At 35.7% G+C, this 13,800-nt stretch overlaps 2 protein-coding genes across 3 annotated transcripts; one reads left to right on the top strand and one right to left on the bottom strand.

The window, feature by feature from the left end:
* The first annotated feature begins 100 nt into the window (after positions 1-100).
* Positions 101-6,981, top strand: LOC147764002 (uncharacterized). Of its 2 annotated transcripts, XR_015332172.1 has the most exons (7): positions 101-257; positions 621-637; positions 1,062-1,227; positions 1,499-1,536; positions 1,766-2,891; positions 4,124-4,140; positions 5,953-6,105. XR_015332172.1 is itself a non-coding variant. In XM_087002388.1 (5 exons), the coding sequence occupies exons 1-5, from the start codon at positions 3,646-3,648 to the stop codon at positions 6,764-6,766; spliced, it is 387 nt and encodes a 128-aa protein (XP_086858514.1). In that variant the 5' UTR covers positions 3,404-3,645; the 3' UTR covers positions 6,767-6,981. The 2 variants fall into 2 exon arrangements, 1 of the variants encoding a protein (XP_086858514.1); XM_087002388.1 differs by lacking the exons at positions 101-257; positions 621-637; positions 1,062-1,227; positions 1,499-1,536; positions 1,766-2,891 and adding exons at positions 3,404-3,732; positions 6,443-6,480; positions 6,688-6,981 and having other exon boundaries at positions 5,953-6,118.
* Positions 6,982-7,263: 282 nt separating this feature from the next.
* Positions 7,264-10,834, bottom strand: LOC106181582 (uncharacterized). The gene is made up of 8 exons (XM_087002387.1): positions 10,661-10,834; positions 10,275-10,301; positions 9,893-9,988; positions 9,556-9,656; positions 8,938-9,040; positions 8,249-8,422; positions 7,817-7,977; positions 7,264-7,452 (listed from the first exon to the last, which is right to left on the bottom strand). The coding sequence occupies exons 1-8, from the start codon at positions 10,719-10,721 to the stop codon at positions 7,354-7,356; spliced, it is 822 nt and encodes a 273-aa protein (XP_086858513.1). The 5' UTR covers positions 10,722-10,834; the 3' UTR covers positions 7,264-7,353.
* Between the last annotated feature and the right edge of the window lie 2,966 nt (positions 10,835-13,800).

Here is a 13,800-nt window from a genome sequence, read left to right as displayed (position 1 = left end):
TTTTCAAATTCGGGAATTACAAGTACGAGCTATCTGACGTAACCTGACGTCATGACACTTCTCTTTTCCAACTATGACATCACAATAGTGTGAGGTCATTGACAAGTAAGCATAGTTACTGACTGTACTATATAGTATTTGACGAAGAGAAGTGTGATTAAGTTACTAAGATGATTATTTTCACCAATTTCTTGTTTCTCGCGATTCAGTGCTTCGGCTCATTTGTGAAGCAGAGGGCAGGTTATTCAAATGCCAAGGTAAATAGGCCCCTTCAACAAGATGCATTGTAAGCCTTTATGTCTATTGGCTAACTATTGTTGCGCTCGTTGAGAGAGTGATGATATACGTTGGTAATGAGTACATGTATGTGATGAAAATATTCAATTATTATTTGATAACGCGTGTTGGGAATTTCCGTGGAATACGCCCTCGAATTATTTCTATATTGGCTGTATATTCAACGCGCGAGTTGTGTTATTTCTTACCCTGTCCAGGAAATCGTATAATTTACCTTAAATACAATTTACTTTTCTGTTCTGAAGTTAATTTACAACTTCTTTTTAAAATTATTTATATTTATTCATTTGTGATATACTTGGTTGGTTTATTCTTTTTTCCAGCTTGTTGACGAAGTTTGGTAAGTTTTTCACACGTTTTTAATCATTTGAATTCTTATCTGACGGCATCTTTCATAGCTCTGTTCTGATAATTCTTCATACACTGCCTCTAAATATTTTTTAATAAAACTGGAAACGCACTCGGCCAGGGTGTGCAGACCTCCGCCAAGGTAGCTCAATCCACATTAGCATGTATTAATTAATCAATCAATCAGCACTAAATTGTAATAGATTTTAGTTGGCCCATTTTATCAAAATACGCCCGTAACGTTAGGTTGACAAACCAACAAAGGCAAAAACATAATTACAGTAACATAACTTTCTTGGCGATGATAATAAATCAAGGAATGATCGTTGTAGGTCATACACAATTGCTACTTGTGACCATTTGGTTTTCGTTCTCTGAAAACAATATCTTTTTACTTTACCATCTTTAATCTTCAGCATGCCCAGGAAATTTGGTTGCTTTTCCGACATAGATAAGTTTGAAGCTGCAGAGGCGGCAAAGAATGCCAAAGACTTCTTTGCATTGGTAGTGTCCTTGGACATTTCTGGCGTTGAGTTGCTTGGGATCATTGAGGATCGTCTGAATAAGGCAAGGGCCCAAATGGTAAGATGACTTTGCATTATATTTATTTATTTATTTATTTATTTGGAGCATGAAGCACAGTTAATGGATTAAAAAGAGAAGAAAAGAGCGAGCAATGTCAAGCCATGATGCCTTTTAATGTCGGAATTTTCATTATGAAACACCAAATTTTAATGCCATGACCATTCGTGTAAGATTAACAGTGGGTTAATGTTGAATTTAAGTGAAGTGTTTTAATCAGTGCTCAGTAAACATTATTACTTTTTGTAATTTCCATTTTTTACATTTTCAGGATGGCAAGTTTGCTAAAGAACTGCAAGAAATTGTCAGGTAAAAAAAACTCACTGTTTTATTATTTTGCATCAATTCAGATTTTGTTAATCATGATTTTATAGCCAGGATGGGGGGTGGGGGTGTAAACGGTGTTTATTAGGTGCACTTGTTTACAAACCCGCATAAATAATACGACCCTAGCATTTACTTATTTTACCGTCTAATAGATATTATTATTATTAATTATTATTATTATTGAAAAGTCATTTATTTATTCATTTTTCAGTTCTGCTAATTTGCAGCTGACTTCCCCTTATCTGTGGATGCAGTGGTACAAGGAATTGAACAGAGACGTCTTTCCTTGAGTGTCATAGCCAAGTTGGACTATGTGCTTCTGCATTTAACTGACTCACATATATTATATAGATATTTGTTGTTTGTATAAAGCACATAAAAATTTTTTAAAATTCAACCGTCGAAAACAGACATGAACTCAGCAATAATACCGATTGCATAATTGGGAATAAATATTTTCTTATTGTAAATCATTTGTTCTTATCTGTTATGAACACAAATGCATATATAAATATGCCCACCCTAAGAAATACAGGCCTGTATGATAGTACAGACATAATATCTGAAGTAAATACAGTACGTATATACCCATAAGTTGTATAACAAACAGAGTGATACTAAAGATCGATAAGAGAAAAGCCTTCATTTTCGATGTCAAAGACCGCACATTTTTATTTCTCTGTATAGCAGCAAAAGGCTAAGAAATATATTATTTAATAACCGTGTCTTGAATTAATATTTTATTTTCACTTCTCAACAATCACAGACACATTTATCTTCAATTTTTTAGAGGAGAATGTTTTCTAACAAAAGTTGAGAGAGGGACGGGGAGTTCTGGTCAAATAGATGTGATGGGTAGAAATAGTACCAACACAACAGTCTTCAGACATTTAGGGGCAGTTTCCAAAGCGTAAACAAAAGTGAAATGAGAGAAAACATGTTAATAGTGACGATGGAAGCTGTCAAACTGTGCTTAAAAGATTACAGCGAAGGTCTGTGGATTAGCATAATATCGTCAATTACTTAACTATATACTGGCTTTGAGTAATTTGGCTAGTGGTGAATTACAGGTAGAAAACATCAAATCAACAAAATATTATTATGCTTGTATAATAAATTTATTGGGAGGAATAGGAATCTTGAGCTGGCCGCATTATTGTCATAAAGGGCTAATCAACCAGGCCCTCTTATCCCGCGGGAATAGTCACGTGACTTACCACTGGCCATCGGAAAGGCCATCTGGTAAACAGAACAGACAGAAAGAAGCCTTCTGCAGCAGCACACGAGCAGCGTCAGCCTAAGAGCAACTGTAGCTATATTACGTACAAGCAGAACTGGTAAGTACAATTAACAATTCTAAAGCAAAATATGTAGACATTACCCCAAAAGTGTTTTGAGATGGATGCTCCTATCTTGTTGATGGGTAATTCCCCTGGAACGCCCAGCCCAACGCGTCTAAATGTAGAGCCCTGTACTGGTCCCTTGCTGGTTAAATTCTTCTTTTACAGAATAGACTCTAACGCATTTGCATATCATATTATATAATAGAATCCAAGAAATATATATATATATATATATATATATATATATATATATATATATATATATATATATATATATATATATATATTTTTTTTTTTTTTTTTTTTTTTTTTTTTTTTTTTGCTTATTAGTGTTATTCTCTCATTTCCTATTTCCAAAGCTTTTCACTGAAATGGTCTTTGCCTTGACTTGGAAACATAATATAAACAACATTGATGAACAATTTGAAAGTGTTGCTGTAGAGGTCCTAGATCTATAGATACATATACGATCTTAACTTCTATGTTGGAGAAAAATAAAAGAAAATTTAAAAAAAGAACTCAGTAACCTTAAGCCTACATGTATGTTGGAGAAATAATAAAATAATTTTTTAAAAAATTTCGGAAATTACTAGTTACATGTGTATCTGACGCAATCTGACGTTATGACGCTACGCTTTTCTCTTTCCAACTATGACATCACAATCATGTGACGACATCGACAATTTAGCATAGTTACTGACTATACTATATAGTATTCGACGGAGAGAAGTTTGATTGAGTTACTAAGATGATTATTTTCACCAATTTCTTGTTCCTCGCGATTCAGTGCTTCGGCTCATTTGTTAGGCAAAGGACAGGATACTCAAATGCCAAGGTAAATAGAACAAGATACATTGGGAGGCTGCATGTTTTTAAAAAACGAATTCAAATCAGCTCTCCACGAATAGTCGGTCTATTGGCTACATGTAATTATTATTGCGCTCGTTGCGAGAGTGATAATATACGTTGGTAATGAACATGTGATGAAAATATTCAATAAGATTTGATAACGCATGTTGGGAATTTCTGTGGAATACGCATTCAAATTATTTCTATATTGGCTTTATATTCAACGAGCAAGTTGCGTTATTTCTTACCCTGCTCAGGAAATCGTATTATTTACGTGAAGTACAATTTTTTTTCTGTTCTGAAGTTAATTTACAGCTTCTTTTTAAAATAATCTATGCAAGTGTGATGTAATTGGTTGGTTTATTTCTTTGTTCTAGCTTGTTGACGAAGTTTGGTAAGTTTTTCACGCGTTTTTTAATCATTTGAATCTTTATCTGACTGCATCTTTCATAGCTCTTTTCTGATAATTCTTCATAGACTGCCTCTAAAACATTTTAATAAAACTAGAAATGCACTCGGCTAGGGTGTGCTGACCTCAACTCAACACTGTAAAAACAGTGTTTAGCATTTAAATACATACAACACACGTTAGGCACCTATACGCATTTAGAAATCTGTGTAAATGCTAAACGCGTATAGCTTTTCAAACGTTTCACAGAAGAAAAAGCTAGCTATGTGTTTAGCTTCACCGGCATATGATTCTATAACAAGTCTATCACAAGCTAAGCACATTGGCTAAGCACTTCCCCTGCTAAGCGCGTGAGACTGCTAAACATATGGAGCTGATATAGGTGTGGAATTCCTTAACGCGTGGAGCTGCTAAACAACATGATTAGCTTTTCAAGCTCATCACAGAAAAAAATGCTTCACAATCCCATATATACGATCCCATAACAAGTTTATTACAAGACTCAACAATTTTGCTTAACACTTCCCCTTGTAAACATATGGGGCTGTTGGAGGCGAGAAGCAGCCTGCTCGAACGCGTTGTGTCCTTCCTTGCAGTAACGTGTGATTATTTAAAATAGGCCTATTAAGTAATAATCCAAATAACAAATAACGTTTTCACGACGTTATCAGCTGGTTACATGATGGTGATGGTATAGAATAACGTCATGGTAACGTTATGGGTGTTTTTAACTCCATGCAAAATGATGCACTTGCAGTTTTATAAGCGTTTTATAACATTCTGGAAAAACATTATTTAATGTTTTGAAAACTTTTTTATTAATCACCAAAACACGTCTTATGCTGTATGAACTACAGTTAGCGGTTAATTCCAAAATGGGCTTGGGTTAGTCGGCGACTAGAGCGGTGCGATTTGAAAAATATTCGGACTATCGTTACCAAAATAACCAGCATGTGATGAAAGCTTAAATAAACCATTATAATGAATACCCCACCATCATCCTGATGTTCTATTGTTCATTACTTCCGGAAAAAATAAATGAACATCAATACCTTAACGCATTTTATCAAAATATGAAAAAAATGTTTTAAAGTAAAAGTGTTAGTTGCTTCGTGTCTTTAGTAAACTAGTGAATTTTCCTAACTTGTTTTTCAGAAGTATATTCCAATTAACTTCCTCGCAAGGTCAGCTAACACAAGGATGAATAAGTCCCGCTGTAAAGATGATGGCGTGAATCAACTAAGTTGACAGTTCACGGTACCCTGTTATAGATAGAGATATCTATAGCAGTTAAAGGTGACCGTGACTTCGTGCGCGCGCGCGCGTGTGTGTGTGTAGTGACTGAAACAGTTGAAAAGGTTACAACCTTAAAGTTAAACAAATACACCCTACATTTATTAGGCGTGAAGCACGTCAAAGCGTGTAACATGTTAATAGGCTAAACGTGCTTAGGTGCTAAACGCGTGGAAAAAATGAGACAAAACAGGCGCTTAGAAATGTGTCTCGGAGCTAAACACTGTTTTTACAGTGAATGATAACTCAATCCACATTTTTATTTATTTATTTATTAATCAGGACTAAAATCTAATGAAGTCCAAGCTAGTTCATTTTATCAAAATGCGTCCATAACTTTAGAGCAACACAAGCAAAAACATAACAGTGACATAATTTCATTGGCAATGATAATATATAAATCAAGGAATGATCGTTGTAGGTCATACACATTTCCTAAATGTGACCATTTGGTTTTCGTTTCTGAAGCCAGCATCTTTTTACCTTACCACCTTTAATCTTCAGCGTGCCCAGGAAATCTGGATGCTTTTCCGACATAGATAAGTTTGAAGCTGCAGAGGCGGCAAAGAATGCCAAAGACTTCTTTGCACTGGTGGTGTCCTTGGACATATCTGGCGTTGAGCTGATCGGGATCATTGAGGATCGTCTGAATAAAGCAAGGGCCGAAATGGTATGATAATTTTATTATTTATTTATTTATTTATTTATTTATTTATTTATTTGGAGCATGAAGCACAATTAATGGATTAGAAAGAGAAGAAAAGAGCGAGCAGTGTCAAGTGATTATGTCTTTTTATGTCGAATTTTTCATTATGAAATATTAAATTTTCATGCGACGACCATGATTCTTAAATGGGTTTCATATTCGAGAAAGAGAAACAGGAGGTTAATGTTGGATTCAAGAGTAGTGTTTTAATTTGTGTAGTGTTTTAATTAGTCCTCACTAAACATTGTTACTTTTTAAATTTGTAATTGCAATTTTTAACATTTTCAGGATGGCAAGTTCGCTAAAGAACTGCAAGAAATCGTCAGGTAAAAAGTTGTTACATTATATTGCATCAATTCAGATTAATTATGATTCTATAGCAAGAGGTGGGGGTGTAAACGGCGTTCGTTGGGTGCACGTGTTTATAAACCTGCGTGAATAATACGACCCTTGCATTTACTTATTTTGCAGTCTATTTATTTTTCTTATTATTATTTTAATAATTAATATTCATTTATTTATTCATTTTTCAGTTCTGCTAATTTGCAGCTGACTTCCCCTTATCTGTGGATGCAGTGGTACAAGGAATTGAACAGAGATGTCATTCCTTGAGTGTCATAGCCAAGATGGACTATATGTTTCTACATTTGACTCACTCAAATATTATAGATATTTGTTATTTGTTCAAAAATATAATTCTTATATATTATTCAACTGTATAGAATACACTCAACAATAGATATAAAATAAAATATACTCAATCTACTCAACATAATGAACTCTGCGCTTATACTGTTTGCATAAATGAGAATAAACATTTTCTTATCGTATAATATCATTTGTTCCAATTTGCACTGAACACAACTGCATATCAAAATATGTTCACCCTTAGAAATACGGGGGTGCATATTAGAACAGACATAACATCTGAAGCAAATATACTTGACTGCTGAATAATACCTCTTAACTGTATAATAAACTGAGTTATACTAAAGATCTATAAGGGGGAAAAACCTTCATACTCGATGCCACAGATGGCGCGTTTTGATTTCTCTGTATATACAGCAATTCAATTAGTACTGTGGAACTAAGCAACCTCTCACTGAATATTCGTGTCTTAAAATCATATTTTATTCTCAATTTTCAACAATCACAGACACATTCATTTTCATTGCTCTCTTGATAGTATGGAGTGTCTTCTAACAGAAGTTAAGAGCGGGTGTTCTGGTCAAATAGATGTGAAGGGTAGAAATCGTACCAACAGTCTTCAGACATTTAGGGACGGCTTTCATGAAAAGCTGAAACAAAAGTACACCGAAAGAATACATGCGAGTAGCGTTAATTAGTAAAAACAATCAAATCATTTCTTTTCAAAAAGATGACGGTGGACATGTATTTAATCAAATGGTACATGTATCGTCAATTTATCTACCTACGCCTGAAATGTTGATTAATACTTGCACCACCATCTTGTGGTCACAAATATTCCATCAGTTACAGGACACTTATCGTGAACTGTATCTTCATTCTATTATTTATTTATTTATTTATTTATTTATTTATTTATTTATTTATTTATTTATTTATATACCAACTTTTTTTTTGGTTTAAGTCGAAATAAGACTATACATTAAATCGTAAAACAAAAAATGTCCCTCTTACCCCAAAGGTGTTTTGAGACGGATGCTCATATCTTGTGGATGGGTAATTGCCCTGGAACGCCCAGCCAAACGCGTTCAGTTTACCTTTGTTGTACAAGAGGAAGATTGGTGCAAAGTCGTTACAGCTCATGTCTTCGCTCAGGTTGTACCAGTAGTGCACGCCTGCGTAAAAGAACAAAGTTTGTGTGCTGTATTCTCTGACGGGGTTAGGTTCGGATAAGAGGGGTGTAAGAACTGTGGATCAATTTTTTATTTGCCTAACCTCCTGCTTGATACCATATTATATATATATATATATATATATATATAGGTTAATTTTAATAAATTTAGATCATGACTCTCTCTGCTCAATCAACAACATATCTAAACCAACTAAGCGCACAGAAACTGAGCGCGGGATGGCCACTGTCAAACATCAGGTCTCCGGACTCACCCATGCCGTAGAAGCATTTCCCCAAAGTCCACTTCGTACCCTGGACCTCGCTCTCCTTCAATGGAATGGTGATGTAATCAGAGGCAGGGTTCGGGCCTGTCTGAATGTAGAGCCCCGTACCGGTCCCTTGCTGGTTAAATTCTGCTTCTGTGCGGCCGGTGGAACAGATAGTGGCTGCAGGTAGAAATATCAATACATTTTTATTCAAAGAATCGACTTAATAGGTACATTGATCGTAACGTCAGGATCTTATACCTAATAATGACATGTCCTTTTAAGGTACACTTTTTTTTTCTGATGCCTAGTTTTAAAAAATCAGTGAAATTGTTCTAAATGTATCCCCGCGCCTGGACGTGACATTTTCGGCAACGCTTTTCTTCTAACTTCCCAATAAAAAGTCTTTGCATCGGTACGCCTGCACTCATGAAGATGCAAATTTTGATCGTGGAACCTAAACAGATGGAGAAATGCCGATAATCTGAGATAATCTTAGATAATCTTAGATAGTGATAAAATCTATACCCCAGTGCATTTCACGTCGGAAAGCAGATTAGATATAGGCCGGAGGGGAGGAGGGGGGGGGGGGAGGAACAGACCGAGTGTCGACCCTTGTTCAGGTGAACATCAGTATATAAATCCGCCATTCTGTTGGAGAATCATGACATGGCATGACAGAATCAGCTACTTACCAGGGTTGACGAAGTAGGCCGTTATTTTGTAACCTCCACTCTCTTCTCTGAAGTACTTCATGATCTCTTGGTACGGATAGGGATTGCTGTTAAGGCTGGGAATCTTAAAAAGATTAAAAAAAACAAGTTGAAAGCCAACTTGGGTTGCAATTATGGTCGATATGCAATGATAAACCTTACGATGTAATGTCCTGGGGATTTTATTACATTTCACAATCAACTGATAACCGTGCCTCTAGACATTTAATTAGATGGTGGTTGTTTTTTTATTTTTGTGCTTTCTTTCTTCAACAGACGCAAAACATGAGGTTATGGATAAGATGTAAGAAAAAAATCACATATTGGCCTTTATTTTTAAGATGACCTTCATCAACATACTCTGTACCAGTAAAAGTTTCTTGAATTCTTACGCTGCAGCAGTATAGGACGGCATATGCTATTAATATCTATAATTCCATCTTCAAATATATCGGCATTGTATACGTATACCATGTTATTGCTAGCTTACTCAACATACACCCTCCCTTTGAATGAATCAACCTCTTAGACCTAGTACACATTGTCAATGGCATGACCTAATACTATCTTTAAAAAAGGCATTAGCATAAAAAACTTTACCCCAGCTTCTATCCCAGCGATGTAACCATTCTTATCAAAGATGAGTATAACAGCCTCGTCCCCGTCCTTCATGTACCGATTGCCAATTATGTTTTTGGAAGCTTAATAAAATAATAATAAAAGAGATAAGAGGTAATTTTTTAAAGTTAGTTGGATGTCAGAATGAAAATGTTTCCAGGAATTGGTATTTCGATTTGTAACTTTTTTTCAAATTACTTTATTTGTAAAATTTTTCTATTTTTTTTCTTAATTCATTTGCACGTTACCAAGCAATTTTAAAATCGGACAATTTTCAGTCATTTTTAAAATATTCCTCATGGAAAGCAAGTGCTGTTACCGCCACACGCCGAAATCAACTTGAAATCGTCAGCCACTGCGTCTTTTACGGTCCTCGGCACCGCATTAAAAGACGTGAGAGGGTTGCCGAACGTCACTGGGAAAATTACAAATACATTTATTACTTTTCTGGTCAGTGTGTACATAAATGACAAATACAGGGGAAAATAGAGACAAGCTTGTGGTTTGCAATATTTATTCTAGAAGCTAAGTAAGCAGTATCGATAAAAATATTCGCACAGTACAATACCTATTACACCAATATGTACATGTACATTTAAATGGAGACGGTGAAATTGCAACGAAAAAAGAATTTGTTTAGAATGCGTAATACATTTAGTTACTGTTCAGTGCTGTGATAATAAAAACTTGGAAAACATTACCTCGAAGGTCATTCCACGCTGGACCACCTGCAAGGCAAGGTCAAACACGATTCAATTCATTACTGATATAAATTTGTGCTATCCTTCACGGAGTGTGGCTCAATCTAATTTTTAAACAAATTTATCCATCTGTAGAAAATGCATCACTTGTAAGTTGATTTTTTTAGATAATCAAAAGTTTAACAAGAAAATAACTCTTTGTTGTGGGTGTCTCTAGGTTCACTTCTTGAATGCAGCTTACCGACACTTAAACTCTGGGTCTTTTAAGCATAAAATAATCTCAATAAAATATATAGATATTTCAGCTCTATAAATCATTAGCTGAAACTGCTCAACTTTAATCACGCGCAATGAAATAAAAAGCGAATTGAAGATTTTGTTCATACCGCCCAGGAACGCCTCTGTGGTAAAAAGGAAGGTTGCCAATAAAGCCAATACCCGGTGCATAGTGTTAGATCTGTGCCTCGTCCGTGGCAAGTGAGGCCACAGGTACACTCGCTATCTTATAAATATCATCTTAATATCAGCCATCTTTTCGTTAAGTCACTAATCACGAAGAAACTGTGGAATTTTAGGAGCGACCAAGTCCAGTGACGTCGCAAAATGACTGCATTCACAAGTAAGGTGTGAGGATCCGTGTATCAGATAGTCCGACCTCCATTAGATCCCTACAGGTTAGGGTTAGCGTGAAATGGGACAAATCGAGGACAGGGATTACCAGAACAAATCAATGGGAACCGATCCCTGTATCACAGGAGGCTCTCTCGAACATGACAACGACCTCATCATCTCTTCCGCCTACTAAGATTGACGGGTTTTGATCAAAGGAAAGCCTATCTGGTAGAAATTTGTACACAGTTGTTTGTAAACGTAGATGTAATTCAGTGCAAAAACCATTTTCACCGTTTTTAATCATTTGCCTTATCTATGTTTTGTCTATTATTTATATCTTTACTTGCCCGTTTGTCTGTTTGTTTGTTTCTTTTATTTCATTTTTATCGTTTTTTATTGCAAAAAAATCCCATCTTGACCTGACCTTGAATAAAAAACAACTGATTTGTTTTACACTTCATCTTTTCTTATAAGTTGGCCGTTTTGCGATAATGAAAATAGCATTAATCAGATTTTATAGCCCAGTCTCTTAATCTTCGTCTTGGGAATGGGGTTAATAGCGACGACTTTCCTCCTCCACGTTGTCACGATCTGACCCTTACCTCCTCGATATGGAGCATCACTAAGACACCAATCTAAGCAGTATTTGTCACCTTGCAGGAGTAGCAGTCCTGTTTGCAGTCTAAACGTTATCTGTAAGGTGCCTATGTCTATACCTTGATTAACTTATGTCATTGTAACAAAATATTGTACAGTTTTAAGCATAAAAACTTTACATCTCTTATTACTCAGTGAATATGACAAATGAATTAGGAAATGACTTACATGTAAGTTGATCTAAAGAAAACGATGGAAGCCTTCGGTTATTTATTCGAGTGACAGCACATTGTGACACATTGGGAAATGATTTCTTGAATCACTAAACTGCTGTGTCACCTGCTAAAATAAAAGGATGGCATCTACCTTCAGGCCCCCCTTTCACAGTGTGGCAGCTTATTTTTCATAGTTCAGTTTCTTTTATACTTCAACTAGTTGATCTAGTAGCTTCCTCTATGGTCACCTTTCATGGACGTGCTTTTTAATCCTGACCAGTATGTACTAGAAATGAAGACAGGTCAATGACAAGCTGGCTGGCGGTTTACAGAATATCAAATAAGATGTTCCGAAGACTGATCGATGTAGATATGTGCACAGTGCAACAAGAATAACACCAATAGGTAAAGGAAGATAATGAAAACCCAAAGGTGACCATCATAATATGTGAATACTGTATTAAAAACCGTGCCATATGATCATAGGGGAAAAAACGTGTATACAAGCGTGGAAGCTATAGGCGATTGACTGACACGTTTATATTTGTTGAGTGCGATTTTCTTGTGACATCTTTGGGCGGTGTTTTTGTGTCTATATGAGATTGCAAAATATCCAAATGCAATGATAAATATATGCTACAATGCCAGTGCATGACACTTCTAGCTTTGAAAATTACTTAACGCAATGAAATAGAACGTAAGATAGCATATCAATTGACAAGCATGTATTCCCATGAGTAAACAGGCGACTAATTAAAGTTGCAGCATGGCAATAAGAACAGGAAAAAGAGTTAATTTTCAAGCGCTGCTTCGCTGACTAGAAAACTTTATGAGATTTTGTGGAATATGCCGTTAAAAACGAAAGCACCTCTAATCGGTGGCTTTCATCGAATAATGATTTCGTCTTAGAAGCGGCTTCTTGTAAAGAGGGATTCCTTAGTTTGATGCCAATAAATGAGTGCCTTAATGCCTTTTTTTTCGGTTGGAAAAAATTAAATGGTATCAATTTTCATTTTTCGAGGAAAGGAGCTAATGCGTCTCACTTCTCACAGCGGACACGTACCCAGTAAATCGTCTGCATTAATAGTCTGAACTCGACTGAGGTTAAAGTTGACAGCACACAGGACGCCCTGAAATTTCTGGTGACTACAAGGTTTTACTGTTATAAAAGATGTGTGTATTATTATTATTATTATTATTATTATTATTTGGCCTCGGATGTTCAGGGTATCCACTTGTTTATTGATAAATTACTACACTATCAGACAAATTAGGTTAGCAAGCCGCGGGATAAAGTGATAATAGCTCGTTAATAATGTGACACCTCCACGGCCTGTTGTCTAGTTGATGGATCGGTTCGCCGGGCGATATAGTCCTAGATCGATATACTCGCAGTAGAAGACACAGCAACATGGCAGGTCTGCTTCAATTATCTGTTGGAAATTATTTCGATCTAAAAATGAGAATGGTTCATTTCGTGTGTGTGATATAATGACAAATTTTTTCAACGCCTTCAAGGGTTTTTGTTCATTTCCTATCTATTCAATTTATATTTATTTATATTTTAGATGCTGCATTCGTTTCTTATGAGATACAGAACAAACTATTTTATAGCATAGCTGTGTCATTTTCTATGTGTTTTATAGTAAAAACGAGTCATAATATTCTTTTTCACCTCAGGTTTAGTTCGTGCCGGGGTGTCCGGGTGAAGTACTTTAAAACTATCATGAACAAATACAGCTGGGATTCTTATTACACGTTCTTACTCTCTACTCATCTGCAATATCATTTTTATTCTACGCAAAATGAAGTTGGAAAGCAGTACTGTCTGCACAATTTATCTGTCTAGAAATATTGTAAAGAAGCATTATGCTGTTAACCCAGTTGGAGACTATTCAAATTCAGCAGAGTGATCTCGTAAGGTAAAGGAAGGCCTGCGCATGTTAAAATTATTGCAATAATCGAGAAAGAAGCAGTGTGTTAGAATAGAGAATCCTCTTATCAATAATTCACTGTTCTGCCAATCTTACCGGTAGCCCCGTGTGGGTTATTGCGTGCAAAACGAATTATGTAGTGTTTCTTCCCAAAAGCGGGTTGCAAAG

Source organism: Lingula anatina, chromosome 1, assembly GCF_051362555.1.
Source record: "Lingula anatina isolate TDL-2025a chromosome 1, LinAna3.0, whole genome shotgun sequence".
NCBI lineage: Eukaryota > Metazoa > Brachiopoda > Lingulata > Lingulida > Lingulidae > Lingula > Lingula anatina.
Note: the sequence above shows the minus strand (reverse complement) of the source record. Positions and strands in the feature narration are given on the sequence as shown.